At 37.0% G+C, this 18,730-nt stretch overlaps 1 protein-coding gene across 10 annotated transcripts in view; it reads right to left on the reverse strand.

Annotated features, from left to right (window-relative positions):
* Window positions 1–18,730, reverse strand: part of LOC100745022 (rap guanine nucleotide exchange factor 2) — a 248,845-nt gene that overhangs the window by 8,880 nt on the left and 221,235 nt on the right. For 4 of the 10 annotated variants that reach the window (XM_012387379.3, XM_012387388.3, XM_012387375.3 and 1 more), the window contains 14 exons: window positions 11,381–11,479; window positions 6,883–7,095; window positions 6,445–6,797; window positions 5,904–6,365; window positions 5,526–5,818; window positions 5,148–5,451; window positions 4,820–5,066; window positions 4,436–4,746; window positions 4,173–4,357; window positions 3,888–4,099; window positions 3,563–3,794; window positions 3,186–3,500; window positions 2,786–3,103; window positions 1,540–1,656 (listed from right to left, as the gene is read on the reverse strand). In XM_012387379.3, the coding sequence (XP_012242802.1) occupies window positions 1,540–1,656; window positions 2,786–3,103; window positions 3,186–3,500; window positions 3,563–3,794; window positions 3,888–4,099; window positions 4,173–4,357; window positions 4,436–4,746; window positions 4,820–5,066; window positions 5,148–5,451; window positions 5,526–5,818; window positions 5,904–6,365; window positions 6,445–6,797; window positions 6,883–7,095; window positions 11,381–11,479 (3,661 nt within the window). Of the gene's footprint in view, window positions 1–1,539; window positions 1,657–2,785; window positions 3,104–3,185; window positions 3,501–3,562; window positions 3,795–3,887; window positions 4,100–4,172; window positions 4,358–4,435; window positions 4,747–4,819; window positions 5,067–5,147; window positions 5,452–5,525; window positions 5,819–5,903; window positions 6,366–6,444; window positions 6,798–6,882; window positions 7,096–7,979; window positions 8,292–11,380; window positions 11,480–18,730 lie in introns of those variants that run through there. The other 6 variants (XM_012387387.3, XM_024368642.2, XM_012387376.3 and 3 more) reach the window with 5 other exon arrangements.

The following is an 18,730-nucleotide window of genomic DNA, read 5'->3' on the forward strand; positions in this document are numbered from 1 at the left end:
AAGACGACAATCGCGGACTCACCTTGAGGATTTTGGGGTTGGTGATGGTGATGATCGTAATAATGTTGGTGGTGATGATGGTGGTGGTGGTGGTGATGATGATTGTGGTTGTGATTCTGATTGTGGTTGGCAGGAAGCGGAGGTAACACTGCTACCGCGTGAGGGAACGGAGGTGCACCACCTCTCAAAACAGACCCTGCACCACACACAGGTCACATACGAAATGTTTCTTTACAAAATGTACAATGACACACCGGTTTAACATCTGGTGGTACTTTTTCCCCCTCTCTTTTTCATTTTTGCTTTGTGTATCTTTTTCTCTTGATGTAAATAAATGAGACGAGCGATAAAAATCGCAAAGATCTTTTTTAATTAAGAAAAAGTAAACAATATTTATTCGAAGGAATGAATAAAATATAAGCTTGTTGACGTCCCTCTCATTGAACATGAAGGAAGATTCCTAGAGTGCCGCGAGTGGAAAGATCGCAAAAATTGGGTCGATGTGTCGTTATATAAATATCAACGTATGCGTGTATGCGTGAATAATGCCCCTGCGTAAAGAAGCGAGTCTCTGTGAAAAAGCTTCAAGCGATAAATGTACTGAAAGCAATTGGAACTCCCGGGATAAAAGCGGCTATAAAGCACGTTTACCTACGTTATCGGCGCAACGCTCGGCTAAACGATAAATAAATAAAGTACCGGATAGGTACGGTAAAAAGAGTGTATGTACGTAATATACACATAATGTAACGTATATATGCTGTAGCTTAAATTGCACGGAGATTTTTTTCTTAACTACCATAGACGAGAGAGAATGAAGATGAGTGGCCATGGGACATACGTTTTCTTTTCAACGTTAGAATCTAATCGTGACCCGGACAGTGAAACGAATGATTCGGAGGAGTAAACGGACTACGACTGTGTGAAACGGCAAACTGTAATGAGAAAACATTTCGATTACTTTTAGTATCAAACGAGAACAAAAAAAAGAGAGGAAAAAAATAAAAAATGAGAAATAGATGTGATAATTACACGAAGGATACTCGTATAGTCATCAAGAGACGTACAACAGGTATCACACGTTTTCAAAAAACGAATCATTCTCTGTTTACTAACTACCAAAAATATCTAACGATACGTCACACACTACTAGAAAAAAAGAACAAATATCTTTTCTGTACGATCACTTTTGCGATTACAACAGAAAAATATGAAAAACAGAGACTCATAGACTCAACACCCAACCGTATCACGAAACGAACTTTCACGCAGTTACTGTGTCAATCAACGACATACACGATATACACGGGCCGTCCATAACACGACGACGTTTTAAATAAAAAATAAGAACTAAAATAACTAAAAAAAGAAAAAGAAAAATGGGAAAGGCAACTTCATCTCGTTGGACCACTCCAGATTCTTTCTTTGGTTCTACCTTCTAAACTACGGTCTACGGAACGGGCAAAAAAAGGGAACAAGAGAGGTAATGAGCACGAGCTTGTGGAGTTATTTGATCTCTTTTGGTTCAAGTTTACGTACCTTGCATGGCGGAGTGCCGTCTTTGAGGTGGCGGTGGACTACCACCAGCTTCTACGCTGCTTCCGCTGTGGCTGTCCAGCTGTGTACTGTGACCACTGTCACTGCTCGTCACCGAACCTACGCACACGTCCCCAAGACACTTCTATCACTACACATTCTATAGCCCATTTCTCGCCCCGATGCGCCCGCTAACTGCTAATTATCTAACAAATATTAATCGCGTTTCATTGAACGCGTGTAATCTGTATATCACTCGTTCGCTCTTTCTTTCTCTTTCTCTCTTGCTTTCTCACTTGAAAAAATCAGAGCCAACAAACGTCAGTTTGACGCCTACAAAAATGTCGACTTGACCGCGATTAAAAATTGCGCTGGCACAGCATTTGTTTTTCGATGCACGCCTACCAGAGATCGTCCTTCTGTAAGCGACTACTAGCTACTTCTAACAAAATTAAGATTCATATTATTATCTTTACCGAAAGAAAAAAAATGAAAATTGGAAAAATATTAGATCCTGGAAAATGATATTTATCAGAAGGAGATTATTTCCAGGAGCAATATTTATATTTCCTACAATACAATTGTCAGTCAGTTTTTAAACTGAAGAAAGTATTAAGAGTAAAATATTTGAAACTACTGTCTATTTAAGTTTGTTCATAAAAAGTGATTTAAAAAGACAGACTATAGCATTGAGATTAAATCGTTGAAGGATGTGATTCACGCGTCCGTATGTCCCATGGTGAGTGATCTAAATTGAAGCTAGATGTGCTTCGTCCTGGGATCAGGACCGTGGTGTGTATAACACGGGACGATAATATTGATCGAAAAGAAGCGCGAGCTACGGTAATCGGCGTACAAGATGCGTGTAAAATGGATAAGCTAAATATAAACATGGAACATTTATGAATTGCGTAAACGGCTGTGCAGCGTGCATATAAAATGAGATAGTTTCTTAGAATTTGCGAGACCTGACCAGTGTGTACGGTCACGAGCAATGAAAAGGTGCATTGAATGGTACTTCGCGAGATGTGTCTGCTGTATTTGTGTGTCGCAATGAAACAATGTTCAAAATAAAAAGAAAAAGAAGCACCGTATGATTCATCGTCTAAAGCTAGCAATATGTATAGAGACACAGAAAAAACTTTACACTGTTGAAGTTGTTTTGTATGTGTGTATACAATGTATGTTAAACGATGATCGACAGCATCTCGCTTCGAACCATTTTATGTGTCGAAATTAATCAACTTACCACTGGTCAACGTTTTTCTTAACGGCTGAAGATTGCTCAAGCTGGTTACGCTACTACTTTCAGCACTGAGATCGACAGGTGGTGGTAAACTGGAAGGAGTATCGCTATGGGATCTCTCATGCATAGGAACTCGGCTACCAGATCCTACTCTCCTAGGTGCACCGGGACTAGGCTCCAATCCGCTGGAATGCAATGCCAATCCAGGCACTGGAAGTGCTGGTGGGCAATGTTTCGGTTGATACGGACGAGTTTTGTGGGGATCAGAAAGTGCTAACATTTTCCGTACTGCTTGTGGCGATGCAGCTCCAAACTTTGTACCTGAAAATACACAATAGTTAATATTTTATAATAATTAATATTACATAATAATTAATTCAAACGAAAGATAAAAATATCCTACCTTGTATACTCTTTCTACCTTCACTGGTGCTGCTAGCACTACTTGTAGTCGACAAAGTAGGCGAAGGATGCCTTCTTCCTCTGCTTGCACTGAGAGGTACCGCTGCGGCTACTGCGGCAGTTCCTGCATGAGGTTCGCATTCCACAGACAAAGCATGTAATCGTTCCTCGTCAGTTATTACTTTCATGTTGGCAAGGTACGCTTTCACTCTTCGAACCATTTGAGCCTCTTCGAACATTTTCTTCGGATTTGGTGCAGCGGTAGACTTTTTCCGCCTTTTTACTGTTGCCGTTTGTCCTCCTGGACATTGCAACACTGTTAGTAAAAACGAATCATCACATTGCTGGTTCTGTTTCTACATACTATAGTTAGATTACCTTGATTTCCAGTAGTCATTTGATTTAACGCAACCATGGCAGAACTAGGTGGCTGGCCACCTCTTTCTAACATTATTGATAGATCGTAGGGTGAAGAACACATGTTCGTTAACGTTCTCACTTCTTTCGCTATCATCCTCAGTTTTTCGAAATTTACCAAACCTTCCACTCTGGAATCGTTGCCAAGGTGTATGAACGTTAAATCCTTCTTTACTACTGGATAAAATGGAATCTGAAAAGAAATAGAAACATTTCATGTTATACCACTGCATAATAAAAAGAACAAAGTATGTAACTAATAGTTAGAAGTAACATGAGAACTTACTATAGGAGGTTGCGTTTGTTCAGATGCTACTAATTGTCGGTATTTGCTCATGTTACGGCTCGGGTCCATTAATTCTTGTAGGTCACTAAATAGCCTTTGATATTTACTTGGCAGTTTCTCCCAAGAAGCTCTTAATCTTGAGACAGCCCCATGACCCAAGCCAGACACAATCGCAAACATGGAATTGAAATTTTTGCATTCTTTACATTGTCCTGTTTAGCAAACAAAAAGATATTAGGATACTCGTGTAACAAAAAATTACAATGGATGAGGATAAAAACTCACGGGCTATTTTTATAAATTGTTTTATTATTTTACTACGTCGAACAAGATTGTGTTCAGAACAAACTTCTGTCACAACCCAAAACATTTCTCTGTTGACTAGTTCTGCAAACTGCCTGAGCATTGGCACTCCATATCTACTCTTCAATTCGAATAAATCATCCACGTATTCCGTAGATTCTATTTGTCTAATAATAGCACACAAGTCAATATTTCCATTTCGCAAAAAATAACTTGCAAAGAAACTGAAAGTATTATCAATTTACCTGAATATACTGAAATCTTGTAAAGTCAATTGAATTGCAACTTCAACGGCATTTAATTGTAAGAAGTGAACCTGAGATTCGCGTATAAGTTCTGGCGCTTGTTCATCTGCTACGAACGTCTCCGAGATACCGTTAGTTTTTAAATAATACCTTGAACTTAAGCCAATTCTTTCTGCAAGATTTTGCAACTGATCAGGTAACCTGCGTTGTTTAATCATTCCTCCTTCTCCAACGCTAACTTCAGCCAAGGAGAAATTCGAACTGCCTTCGGCAGCGGTTATACCAAATTCTTGGAGAGCTAGCATTACCACCTAAAATAATATATTAGCATACAAATAGAAACTTTTAATCATGCATATTGTTTCCGAAGATTTAAATATCTACCTCGTGCGCCGTTGTTTCCTTGTGAATAAGAAGATATTTACAAGTTTGATCGGCTTTGTAAACCTTCAAAACGTGTTCTGGATAATCAGGCGCCCTTAAGTCGTCATAACAATATAACGACGTAAGGTCAGGATTACTTTTCGAATGATAAAGGTTAGTAGTCTGTGAAAGTCCTGTTCCCGGTGGTGTATGAGGGGGTGCGAGAGGATCGTCTACATGTACACCATCACTGTAAAATGAATCACTCCTATGTAAAATATATTTTCTTGAATTAGAAAAAGGGAAAAAAATGAAAAAAAGGAAAATGACAGATATATTTTTAACTTACTTAATAGTATTCTTTGGCAGTATATTCATTTTTATAAGAGCTTTTTGAAATCTCTTTTTCGGTCCAAGCGTCATGAATCCTTTATGCTCTTTTTTAGCATCTTTACAAGGAGAAACGTTAGAATCAGGTATTAACAGTGGAACACCGCCTACTAAAGGATTCAGTGGATTTCCTGGAGTTATCGGATCCACATGCGTGGACAACCTTGCACGTGGATCTGTTTGTATTCTTGAAATTTCAGGTTTGTTTGCTCTTCCCCGCGGCCTCGGCGAGTCATCTGGCATCTGAAGCATTTCTTTAAACGCTACAACAGTAATTCATTGCTCGCATAAAGGAAATATAATCCACAAATTATTGTTTCTACAAAATGTAACATACCAAGTAAGTTTGATTTAACAGTTATACTAAGATGAGTAGATCCCCTTAAGATTTCAAGAGCCCTGGCGTGACTCACGTGCTCAAAACTCTGTCCATTTACTTCTAAAATCTGATCACCACGTTTCAAGCCAACATCTTCAGCCTTTGACTTTTTATCCACTTTTGAAATAAAAATGCCGAAACCTCTTTCATATCCGCCCAAAATACTAAAATGCAAAACCTCGTCCCTTGTAGGCCTTGCTAATGTTACATTCCGCGTTCTTGCTTTTGCTGCACACGCAATGTTTAATAATCTGAAATTCATTGAAGGATTTTTAAATACTCTAAGTGCTTAATAATTATTATAACGAATATAAATTTAACAAAATTGATGTATACCTTTGTTGTCCTAGCATTTTTTCTCTTTCCAAACCGGCTTCAAATGCTTCCAAAAATTCCATCATGGCGGGATCAGTTTCAAAATCAGTAAAATGATTATTTACCCAAAGAAGTACCACACGGGCAACTCTATCTCTGACTTGTGCTTGATCAAACCATTCTAACAATTGACTCGCAACTAATAAAGGACTATCGATAAATGTTCGATGCGTTAATAAGAAATCTTCTATATAAGTGGGATCGGTAATACTGTTTTCTTCGATAAGTTGTAACATTAAACGTTCAGGAGTTCCGCGGATAACTACATGACCTCTGCGTGCTCCGCCATCTAAAGCACCCCTTAATTCTGTTACTAGAATTACTCTCCCATTCTCTTCATGCCGCCTCGTATTTTCTTCTCCTTGATGTTGAATTCTAAAATAATCTGCCTGAGTAACACATACAAATTGGCAATCATCACATCTGAAAAAGAAATAGACATGTTAATGGAATTTTCATTTGATAACTACTGGCGACAGAAAATTTCTAACATAGAACTCACTTTGTCCTCATTACACCTCTATGCAAAAGTCTTTCCATAGTGGGCAAAATTCCAAAACTGTCACCAAGGTGCAGCTGTTCGATTTCTCCATTGCTATGCTCAATTTCCACAGCACCATTTATGAGCACACTCCAACTATCTAATTCTTCTCCATCATTCAAAACTATCATACCAGCACGTTCAACCACTGCAAACACCATCACAGCGCACAGCGCTCTTCTTACTGCCAAGGTCATATTCGTGAAAGCCTTTAGTTGTTGTGTGAATTCTAAGAGCGTTTCTATATCATCTTCTGTCCTTTCCATAGGATCTTTTTCTAAACATTCTCTGACTGGATCACGAACAGTCAAGCTCTGTAAACGCAAGTAAAAATAATTCTTGTTAGTCTACTCTTTAATTTTATAATTTAAGCAACCATTTAAGAAAAAGTATACTTACATCCATGCTTTCTGCAAGATCTTCCTCTTCATCGCTGTCTACTATAGATTCAACAAGACCTGAAAGATCAACATCGTCTGCATCTGCATCTAATGAACCTTGTACAGATGTCATGGTGTCTGAACCACTGTATGCTGAGCTTGTGTCACTCGAATGGCTGCTTCTATTGGACTTTTGATACAGCTCTGGCCTGCCCGTCAGGCCTTGAGAAAACTGTACAAAAAAGCAAAATTATCGAATTAATTATACACTTGTTCACTTTACCATTACTACACTTTATTCTTACATTTTATTGCACAGTTTTTATTAGGAATTGTTCTAAAGATCACTTAATATTAAATGTTTATGCTTGATAAACTTATATACTAAATATTTATAGCTGCATCGATTTACTGTTAAACATGACGTACACCGTAATACTTTCGCATTAATTAAAGACGATCAACATATTCGCTTTGTTATTGCTACACTCTCAAATATGCAAACTAAAGTGTTTACATTAACGTAGCGTCCCGGACGATGTTAATACAAAGCAACGCATTCTTCGTCGCAATGTACCGATGTAATCACGATTGTAAACAATAGCACGGTGCAAGTTCAAGAGAAGATTAGCATCGTTCGAATTCCCTTACAACAAAAAAAGAACCTACGAATAAAATAACCTGCAATCTATCATCCATGGATCGACATCGATCTGTCAATTGGCAGGAAGAGGCTGCAAAGAACGGGATCAAGAAGCATGTAGGACAAAAACATGGGTACTACGAGCGGTACTCGTTTACGGAATAGTACTAGGAATGGGCGTGATGGGGACAGGGACAGGCTCTGCTCTTAAGTTAGGTTAGGTTACCAGACATGACATCACGCACGCAACATCGAGCAACCAGAGAAAACACGCACGGTGAAGAAAGAGACAGAAATAACAAGTATGTATGTCTAAACAAAAACATCGTGACATCTGTCATCCGGCGATAATCAACAACGATCATCCATGATCGACCATGGTGTGCACTCGTTTCAAGGAAATCCGAAGAATGAGAAAAGTAAACGTGTAAACCAAAGGCCATTTTGAGCCCGCGGGAGATCGTCAGACTCACTTGGTACATGCCGAAGGCGTCCATCCTTATCGTCTTAACTAATGGCACTTGCTCGGCACTATGCTCTTCCGTGTTTTAGATCACGAGAAACAACGCGAAGAAGAACGAGCAGTGCCCGGCCACATTCTCTTTTTGCTCGTTGTCCACGATGCGATCGAACTCACGAAACTCACACCTCTCATTCGCGATGGCATATGCGACCGTATATACACACAGATCGACGTGACCTTCTTTGTGTGCATTTACGAAGCTCGTGGCGCGTCTGGTGTGCCCCGTGTCGTGGGCCGTCAACTTAGCGAAGTAGCGGACATGGGACTGCCTTTCGTCCCTCCCCCACCCTTCATCCTGCCGCCGGCATTCCCTTCGAAAGTGTAGGGTCACGTGACCCGACCGAGCAGCGAGCCTCAGGTCCGTCTCAATAGGGGGGCGCACGTTGGGGGGCCCACCTGTAGCTTCTGACCGTGACACTAACAAAACACTCCTATCAATGAAACGTCGTAATGTCCGACTAAATTTTTCAATTCATTCTAGCTGCACCTCGTTATTAGTCGACTATTGACACTATAAACGTATATATTGTTCCATACTTCGTTTTATACTCTTTAAGATTTCTTTGTTTATTTTATTATATTAGTAATCAGAATACAATTCTATAACCTAATTTGTTGGCTTGAATAACATCACTTACGGCGTGATGAAGACTTGAGATTGTTTTGAAACATTGAATTAGTCCATGAATCAGTTAAAACTTTATCTGTAATCAGATGGAACTTTACACATAAAATAATTCTTTGTATGTGAATAAATGCACATCTATAGCGACATCCAGTCATCGATCACATTGTACCAAATAATCATTCACCATAAACAAATCAGCCATCGCGAAGCACCTTGCATAAAATTGTTCGAGAAAATTTCTTCCAAACATCGAATTTTGGTTATATTTTAGGTATATGTTGATTTGGAAAATTTCGTCTGTGATCAGATGAACCTCACACTGAGACGAGACGAGAGACTCAAAAGCCGAGTGAAACGAGCTTAAGGAGTCGACGGTCGGTCAATCGTCAGTCGGTAAGCAATTGAGAGAGAAGGAGGATGCTGGGAGAAAAGAGTACCGGTCTGTTCAAAGCATCCAACACAGCGGATAGTAACTGCTTAAAGGCCACTGGCCGACCCGACGGATGATTTATACGACCCGTTATGTCGTGCCCATGTCTCACTTTTCCTTTTGTCCTGCTCCACAGACTTTCCAAATTGCTTCTCCCATTCAGTTTCTTCCTACTCAAGCAGACACTGGCATACCAGTGCACGCCACCGATGTGCATTGTGCATTCCACAGACTCTTTAGGGGAAAGACACTTTAATGTAGATCATCTTACACGCACGCGTTGCGCCTTAACGAACTTTCGATCCGAAGCGCCGCGTGCCGGTAAAATTCTAGCGAAGGAAAGCGGAACTTCCTTCGGTCTTGTTTAAGCGAAATTTAAATAGTTGTACTTCGAATAAAATTTCGAATATTATTTCAATTAAAATCTTAGGAAAAGTGGAACTTCGTTCGATCTTCTCTATATCAAAATTTAAATACTTCTCTTTCGAATAAAATTTCGAACGCTGTTGCAATTAAAATTCCACTTTCGTGACTACTTTTCAAATCAACATATACATAAAATACAATATTTTATTTAAAATTGAAGACCTACATTTGAATGAAGTTATGGTAGAAATTTGTATTCCAAAATAATGTAAATTACTTTCTGTAGAATGAAATGGAAATATGTTGACTCTGTGGTGAGGTTGTGAAGTAATAAAAAATAAAAATCGGAATCTATAAGCTAGAATTATAAGGCTCACCCTATTTGGAGCTTATTAAGACAGTTAAGCATCATGTGTTCCTTGAGAGTGAAATTATGACAATGTTTATACCGTCTGGGTTACTTAAGAACCCCACAGTAGTAGTTAAGGGATAATCTTAGTTATATTAACTTTGTCGTATAAAGTATCAAAAGTACTCTGTACATATACTGTCAAATACATGATTCAAAATACTATAAAATACATCTACTATTAATCCTTTTTATATTTCGAAAATGTAAAATTAAAATAAATTGTTTAACAGTATTTCGGAAATCATACGTAATTACTAACTAAATTTTAACAATTTCCAAAGGAATAACAGAATATGTAAAAAATATAAAAAGGAAAAGAAATATTCCAAATGCGTCAAAATTAAAGAAATCCTGCATGATAGCAGTTTTAAAACCGATAACAGGCATATAAAAAACGAATATTCATCGTGCGATGAAAAAAAAATAAATTTTCTCCAACTACAACACGTCCATAAATCGCATCTTGCGTTACGTTCCACTTTTCAGCACGGGAAAACATTTCTCGCTTTACGATGATCGCTGTTTACTTCTCGGAACCTAGTGAATTTTCCGTATATACGTTTCTATGGAGATAAGAAAATTCACGAACTGATAAAACTTCTCTTCAAGAGGGAGGAGGCGGGCATTTGAAATGCATGAGAAAGCGTAGAATAATACAATGAAGAAGGAAAAAAGATTATTTTAAAAGTTTTACCACTAGCCGCCTTTAACGATCTCCACTTTTTTTATTTTTCCATCATCTTCCTCTCTTATGTTTTCGATTATCGAGAACGCGTGGGCGCATCGACACGTCACGGATCGACGACATCAAACTTTCTTTCAACCATCTGCACGTCGATGACGTAAGACAAATGATCATGAACCGTTGCAAGGAAAATGATCAGCAAAAGTGCATCAGGTACCGATTTACCGATAGATACCAGCCATGAGTCTCTGTCAAGCTGCATCAGATACGAATATACCACGCTATCGATTGCGCTAAAGTGAAACAAGGCGTAACTAAGCCTACCTTTGCAATTGAACGTCACGCAGAAAAAACATGATAGGTACATTTTTGTTGATTTTTTTTATTTTAACTTGTATTTATTGTTAGATCCATTTTACACGACGAACGAATTACTCAGTTTGTCAAATATTAAAAGACCAATTTACTTTTGTACTTTCTACCTAAATCTTTAGTACCTTGTGAAAAATTCCTCTTGTTTTTAATAAATATATACTTCTTTCGTGATGAGTTTGACAGGACAACGTGATCTTGAAAGTTCCACTATGTAATAAATTTTTCCTACTATCCATTTAAAAGACATTCATCCGCTGGTGCAGTCGAAATTAGTCATGGACTGTCATTTCGAAATAACTGATGGATCTACCCAACGCCGAGTCTGGCCTATTTTGAACTAATATATTTATGATAACATCGTTCGATCGTGAATGCCTTTTTAAAATTTGCCTGAACGTACTCTTGCAATTTCTATCTGAGAAGAGGGCAAAAAGAATTTGAAAACGGATGTTTACCGTATCATCGAAGACCAAGTTGACCTGTCGATGATCGGTTATGGGATGAGGGTGCGGTGGTCGATGCATCCTTCCTCCATGCACTTCTGGATAGTCGATCTGCCAACAAAAAAAAGGATAAAAATAATTAGAAAAATAATTGCAACTGAGGATGATTTTTATCAATTTTAATGCCATTTTATAAATAAACGTGAGTATTTTAATATAAAATAGAGCTAAAGGTATAACTGTCAAAATAATGCATATTTTAATATATTCAATATTTTACTAGTTGTTCGGAATTTTAGTTGGCCGTTCGTTTATGGCACAGACAGGCCCATTTCCCTCATTAGGAAATTCCGAATTCCGGTCCTCCCAGGGCAGTAAACGTAATGACTCGAGGCCAGGAAAAACCTAGGTAAGGACCAGCCGGAAGGGTACTGGGAAACGGAGTTCAGCTTCAACCATCGAAGACTACAGACACAGGACGACGAAGTCCCAACTTAATTCGGTTAAGTGCTACAACTAATACAAATAAAGTGCCGTCAAAATCTAACACTCGAGTTATTCCATCTCCTCCACCTTGAACGTTAAGTCATTCGAGGTACGCGATATCGAACGATCAGTTTGACCTGATCGGTTGCTCTTTAGTCGATAATACGCAACACTAGTATTTCAAATGATGTCTTTAAAATCATGAAGAACGTCTGCAATTAGTTTCCTCATTCTTTCTTCTAATTTCCATGATAACATATTTGCATTTTTACAACGCAACCTGCATACCATTTTCTAGTTCGCGTTAACCTTTCACCTTTCGCAAACCTGCAGAGGGCACACTTTCCGAAGCTTAAAAATATAGGAATTGTTTGACGTGAGAGCTATCTCCTTTGGGGATACATATCAGGATGAGTCTCGTAGATTTATTCAGCAAGTTTGCCGGCGTTTGAGAGGAATAGTAAAATATATGCGTCCTATTTTTATAGAAGATTTTTAATTGTCTAATTGTAGCAACGCTTTTGAATGAATATATTTTAGAGGTATTTCCTCCTTATATTATTTCCTATACAACCAATTGTATTATATATATTTTATATACGTATTATAACAATATAATCAATAATAGTGCAAGTAACGGTTTAATCTATTTATCTTAAGAGTATCTCAACACGAATAAAAAACTAATAGATTTCTCCCTTTTTTAATTATATAAAAGCTAAGCCCAATCTTTTTAACCACTAAATAACATGAAACTCGGAAAATCAATAAAATCGTACTTATCACATTTTTCCTTGTAATTCTTATACGTACACACATATATCTTAAAAAATGCAGAAATATTTTAACGAAATGTTTTACCCTCGTATCTCACGCCATGTATTTAACAATGCATAAGTTTACACCGAAAACAAGGGATTTAATTTCCATTAAAAAGTTTCTTCATCTAATCCCTCCCTCTACAGTCAACATTCATCAAACTACCATTTTCGCTCTAAATTCGATCGGTAGAACGCAAGCTCGAGAGCAACGTCAACGTAGGAACGTGTTTCGAATTTCTGGAATGACAAACAGCTCCTCCGCGAAAGCAGCCGTGTCGTCCCCAGGAATGGCGTTGATAATCTAATCCGGTTCCACCTGCGACTTCTGCAGCTGCGTCAACTTCTCTCGCCCCCTCGAGTTACATGGAGGCTCGTGCCCCTCTTTTTCGGTCAACAGCGTTCGTTGTTCAACCACTATACGCACGATGAAATAAAAAAAGGAGAAAAAACAGAAGAGAAAAGGAAAATGAGAAGAGGAGAGGAGAAAAAAGGGGAAAAAAAGAACACCGAGAGACAACGAGATGAGCGTGTGGCTCGGGGCCGGAACCCGTAGGCCGGACTTCCGGTAGATACGCCGATTATACTCGCCATTCACAGAACCGCTCCCTCGCGACTCGATTGTTAGAGGCAAACAGCATTTAGCCAATTTCGGGATGAAAGTTGAATTTCCACCGGTCGACGATACGTTGATTCGATTGGGAATAGCCGATGCGAAACGCGACATGCATGTCGCGAAAAATATTGTTCGACATGCCGGAAATTAACGAAACGCCTTCCTACAAAGCGTTGCTGGAAAATGCATATCACCGAGATCCATGTGTGTTTACACTGTTATATGTATACGTGTAAAACCAACATGCGTCGCGTAACGTTGGCGCGTAGGTTCCAGTGATTTATAACTTTTAATTGATTTCTACTGACATGTAATAATCGTTGTAGAAATTATTTACGGAAATTTTGGACTGAATGCTTTTGCGTATACACAATGCTGTGTAGAAATTTTAGACCAGCTACGATAATAATTTTATAATGGGAATTAATCACTTTTCAACTAATTATGTATTACCTGCCTTTATGAATACTGTAGTACTCTATTCTACTTACGTACAATTCGTCTGTATAAATGTTGTACTTTAACTTACTTGTATGCTTTTTGCTTATACAAATATTCTAGATATTTATAATGAATCTTGTATACGGATTCAAATGCATAGTAATAGCTTTGATGTTGGACTGGTTGACAATGTGCTAAATTTTAAAATTGCTCTTCTACGAAAAATAAGAAATATGAAGTTGCTATTTACCTATGATCTTTAAACAACATCAAGTTTTATATTCATTCATAAAAATGAAACATTCTTATTTCCTATGTAAACATTTTCTCAGAAAAGTTTTTCTACAAGATTTTATTCCATTTTATTGCTTTCTTGTTTTGGATACGAGTGTAAAAAAAGAAAATAGAATGGCAAGATTAGCTTAAAAGCTTAGTAACTGAATGGTTTAATGAGAATCATATATATACCTAACATACTCGAATAGATACAGTTTAAGATACAGTTCTGTAGGATTCACACATATAGAAAATATTATCTTTCAGTTACTATTATAGATATTCGAACTTACATAAAGAATGCAATATAATAATAATATCAATTATTGAACATACTAATTAAGTTAGATTTGTCAGTATTCCGAAGAGTTGTTATGTTAGAACAAGTCGCTTAAAGATATGTTTGAACTAACACGTAAAATTACCATCAACGCGTCCAATTTGTAGGTAAAACTCGTTTTGCGAGAAATCTAAGCTTCTTTCAACTTAGAAATCTCAACAACATAATGGGGCAAGTACATTAATTATCGATTACTGGAGCTAACCAGTCCCTTATAACCGCTCTTGTCCGTGTCTACTTATTTCATTTGCCTTTTAAAACCACGATTCACCGCTATATCGAAGATGCTACAGGTGAAAGTATGCTATACAGATTATTCCAGCTATAGACCGCAAAAAATTAAAAAGAACAGTCATTTCTTTTTTCTTGCTAAGCAACCATCCAATTCTCCGTTATACCTACAATTATCATCAGCACCGTAATTTCTCTCCACAGAACTGTATAGCAAATATCACGTACGCGTTGAAGAATATTTATAAAGTATTGTTTGCTCGTCGTAATCTCCATATATTTATTTTCAATGTTGACGTTCCTATCTTTTACATCTTTTAGTTTTATGAAAATATTCTCTTAGATACATTTTGCGGCATGTGTTGTCTACTAATCTTAATTAAATTTTTTGCTCCTTTGAAAAGATTATTTCTTTGCTAGTTATAAATATTCAGCATCTGTTCTCACTCTAATCACTAAACTAATGCACGTAGAAGTAAACAAATATTACTTAAAATTCAGGAATAATACCTAATATTGAAACTAATAGAAAGACGAAAATTATCAATATGTGTATGTATGCAAATATAATCAACCATAGAAACATCATAAAATAGGATAACAAATATTCATAAAAAATAAATTTCCTGCCAATCTATTTTTTTACTCTTTCATAATTTCAAATAAAATATTATTTGTCAAAGTAGATCTTTCGTAGATTCTCTTTTCTACTGTCTCGTAACTTTCGATGAAAAACACTAGATATCTAACTAGGTATCAAACGAAATATCATTTTACGACCAACTGTAGATATATAAAAATTACGTTCGATAACTGAGAAATTTATTAATTTACATATTCATGGACATTCATTAGCCAATGCAAGTATTGCACTTTTTGCCACTTCTCGTCGTGGAATTTTTTGCTTGTCACGATATATCTTGTCTTTATCATTAAATTTATAGCATAGCAGTCCGAAACACGTCGCAAACCCGATTTCTCAATGAGCACCGCTCGATCGCATAAACAAACGCGCAAAAGGGAAACGAAGTGGATCACACGCTACGCTCTGTTTGCCCGACGCGAATTATAATGGCGAATCGTGTACCGTTCGCGGACTTTGCGAACGGACAGTCGTGAAACGCGTGACGCAACATTCGATGCAGAAAATGTCCACGAGCGTTCTCTCGTTACGTAATCCACGAATTATAAACAATCGGATAGCGACTCGCTAACGCAGCGTGTTTGTCATTCTTTAACGCTTAAGTCGCGTTACATTGGACATCTTTTGATGAGCCGATCGAACCGATTGACTTCAATATTTTCAATACATTGTTGACGCAAATCGACATTTTCTAAGACGTTACACTGACGAAAGACGTGACTCGATTTTAATCTTATAAACGTAGACATGTTTTCCAAAAATGTGCGGGAACTGAAGTAACATTTATTTCACAGTATACCGTCAACAATATGTTAAGTCGTTCAGAATTGCCCGTGTAATTAAATTTCAATCAAGTGGAAATGACTTTTAGTTTTTTAGTTTCAAGTAACTGAAACTTTGCCCATTTTTAGTTGAAGATCCTGACTCTTCTTCTACAAGAATTTACTACGTAATAATATTGGTAAATTGAAATATTTATAACACATTGATAACAATTACTTTTTAAATTAAAATATGCTAACTGTTGGGCACTTTAATGATATGTTAATGATATGTTAAGATCTACAATAGAACAATTAATATTTGTGTAATATTTTTTGTACGTCACTTTCCAAAGTTCCTTTGTTATAATTGCTAATGCTCGAAGTTCAAGTAGTTTCTGCGTTTCTCCTCTAATCCATCAATGACGTGTTTTTCTATCAACTTTTTGAACTCAGATAGTAAAAATTGTTTATGGTTACTGATATCATCGGTTAACATTTCTTTCCGCTACGTTAATTATTTTTAATAATATAAATCACTGAAAAATAAGGTTCTGCTATAAATGTTTTAGTCGAATGACTTTACATCGATCGACTCGGTCGACTGATTAACAATTGCCTAATATAAGTCTGTTGCTTTGTTAGTCATGGACCTTCAACGTTTTCACTAGCGCTCAAGGTTTGGTAATTGTTGCCCGTGACACTGCGAAACACTTCGATATTTCTCGATCCCGGTCAATGTTTTTGGGTCTCGATGGTGAAATTATTTTTGTAGCAATCGTGTGCGCGTCAAATGTCCGATTATTCTTTTCCAATATTTTCTTTTTATGATCAAGCAGTTTTAATGCATTGTGTGTGGAGGACAAACATGTACGTGTAATGTCTGTCTTTTTTCTAAAAAATATTACTTATTAAGGTTAACCAAACATTATCATCCTACTTTACAACAGTATATTTGAAAGAAATATTTAAGGATCATTTATTGTTTATGAAAGTTTCATTATAATATATAAAAAGTAGAAAGTGAATGGAGAAATTAATTTTTAAATGAATACATACACGAAATTATTTTTATTCAAAATTCTAGAGAATAACTTGAATAAGAGATCAAACATATTGTTTTTGGATCCTCATTTTCAAGGCCAGATAGTGGTAAAAAATAAATGCTTCTGTCATGGTCGTGATTCAAATTTGAAATTAAAAATAACCGAATAATAATACATGCTAAATTGATATCAAAAATCCGTTAACCTGTTAAGTTTACGTAAAAAGAATAAAAAATTGTTTTTGATTTTCGCAGACAAGAATATTCTATTCTTTAGATTGCATTAACTTGACTGCATTAACAGTACTTCAAATTATCCCACCAATAATCGATACACTCGACTGTTATACATTGGTACCAGTGGCAATTTCATCTAATGGTCAAACATTTCCAAAATACACATAACCACATCCACTCGATCTTACTACCAAGTACATAATTTGAAAATTGCTCTTACTAATCGATGCATTATGAATTTAAATTGAAGTGTCCAAGCAGTGCTCCATTCGTTTAACTTGGTAACTATTGGTCTCGAAATTAGCCTCATTATCTGATTCTCTTAACGCCTACGAACTACGACCACAATATTTAATCTGAACCTTATATCAGTAATTATTTTCAACAACTTTTCTCATTACTATTATCATTTCGTATTATGATTACCTATCTGATTATGATTATCTAGTTTTCAACCATAATTTAACTGCTAAAAATGGCACAATCTGAAAGAATTTATACTTTACATGTCACGTCATGTCGATTGTACGATAAATCAAGCAATTTATCGGACATAGTTGGAGGAATTGTGTATACCAAGATTAACAGTTCCAGTTTAAACCCTTATATTTACACTCTACATCTGTTCTTATCACGTGTCGTCGTATTGCTCCATAAATTTCCAACATGTAGATATTGATATATCGAACGTATTTGATAATCAAAAAGCAGCAAAATCGACAAAGTTGAGTGTTCCAGGAACAATTTGCGTTTTAGTTTCCTGAAATCAAATATTAAATACAATTCTATCTTAGCATCGATGTATATGTAAACATGTGACGATGTGGTGTTACATTCAAAATTTGCTATTCCATCGAATTTGTCTACGAAGGGTTGAACATTTTATTAAAAAAAGAAAAGAAAGAAAATAGAATTAACCACGCTCGTGAAGGAACTTTTACATCCATGTTATGTTTTCCTTGCACCTAGAACTATAAAATTTTTAAGTTTTTCTACTAGGAAAGGCAAAATGACACATAAAGGTATCTTAGAATGTGCCTAAATAAACACAGAATATCTACGTCTATCAGCTAAGCTCCACTAAATTAGGTATATACTTATCAAATTCTCAATGCGACTTCTAAAAACGCGTCTCCAAAAATGAAGAGCAGCTAAATGACAACCATAATGAATTCCCATGAAATCGCAGATACACGCGAACGTCGTGCGAAGTGTTCATCCCCAGCGTAGCAATTACGCGCGGATCGTTCGATAACCAACGATCGGGCTACGTCTCCTCGCATTCCTGTCCCTTTATCTTTCGCTCGTCCTCGTTATATATTCACGCTCTGCGTGGGCCCTTCGGCTCCGCGTGGGCGAACGCATACACGCGCGCGTGCAGGCGCGAGCGAGCGATAAAGCCGAGCGTTTCTGCCGCGAATGGGATACACTAACAAACCTAACTATGCACTAGCAAAACCTAACCCGT

Source organism: Bombus impatiens, unplaced genomic scaffold (genome assembly GCF_000188095.3).
Source record: "Bombus impatiens unplaced genomic scaffold, BIMP_2.2 scf_0466, whole genome shotgun sequence".
NCBI lineage: Eukaryota > Metazoa > Arthropoda > Insecta > Hymenoptera > Apidae > Bombus > Bombus impatiens.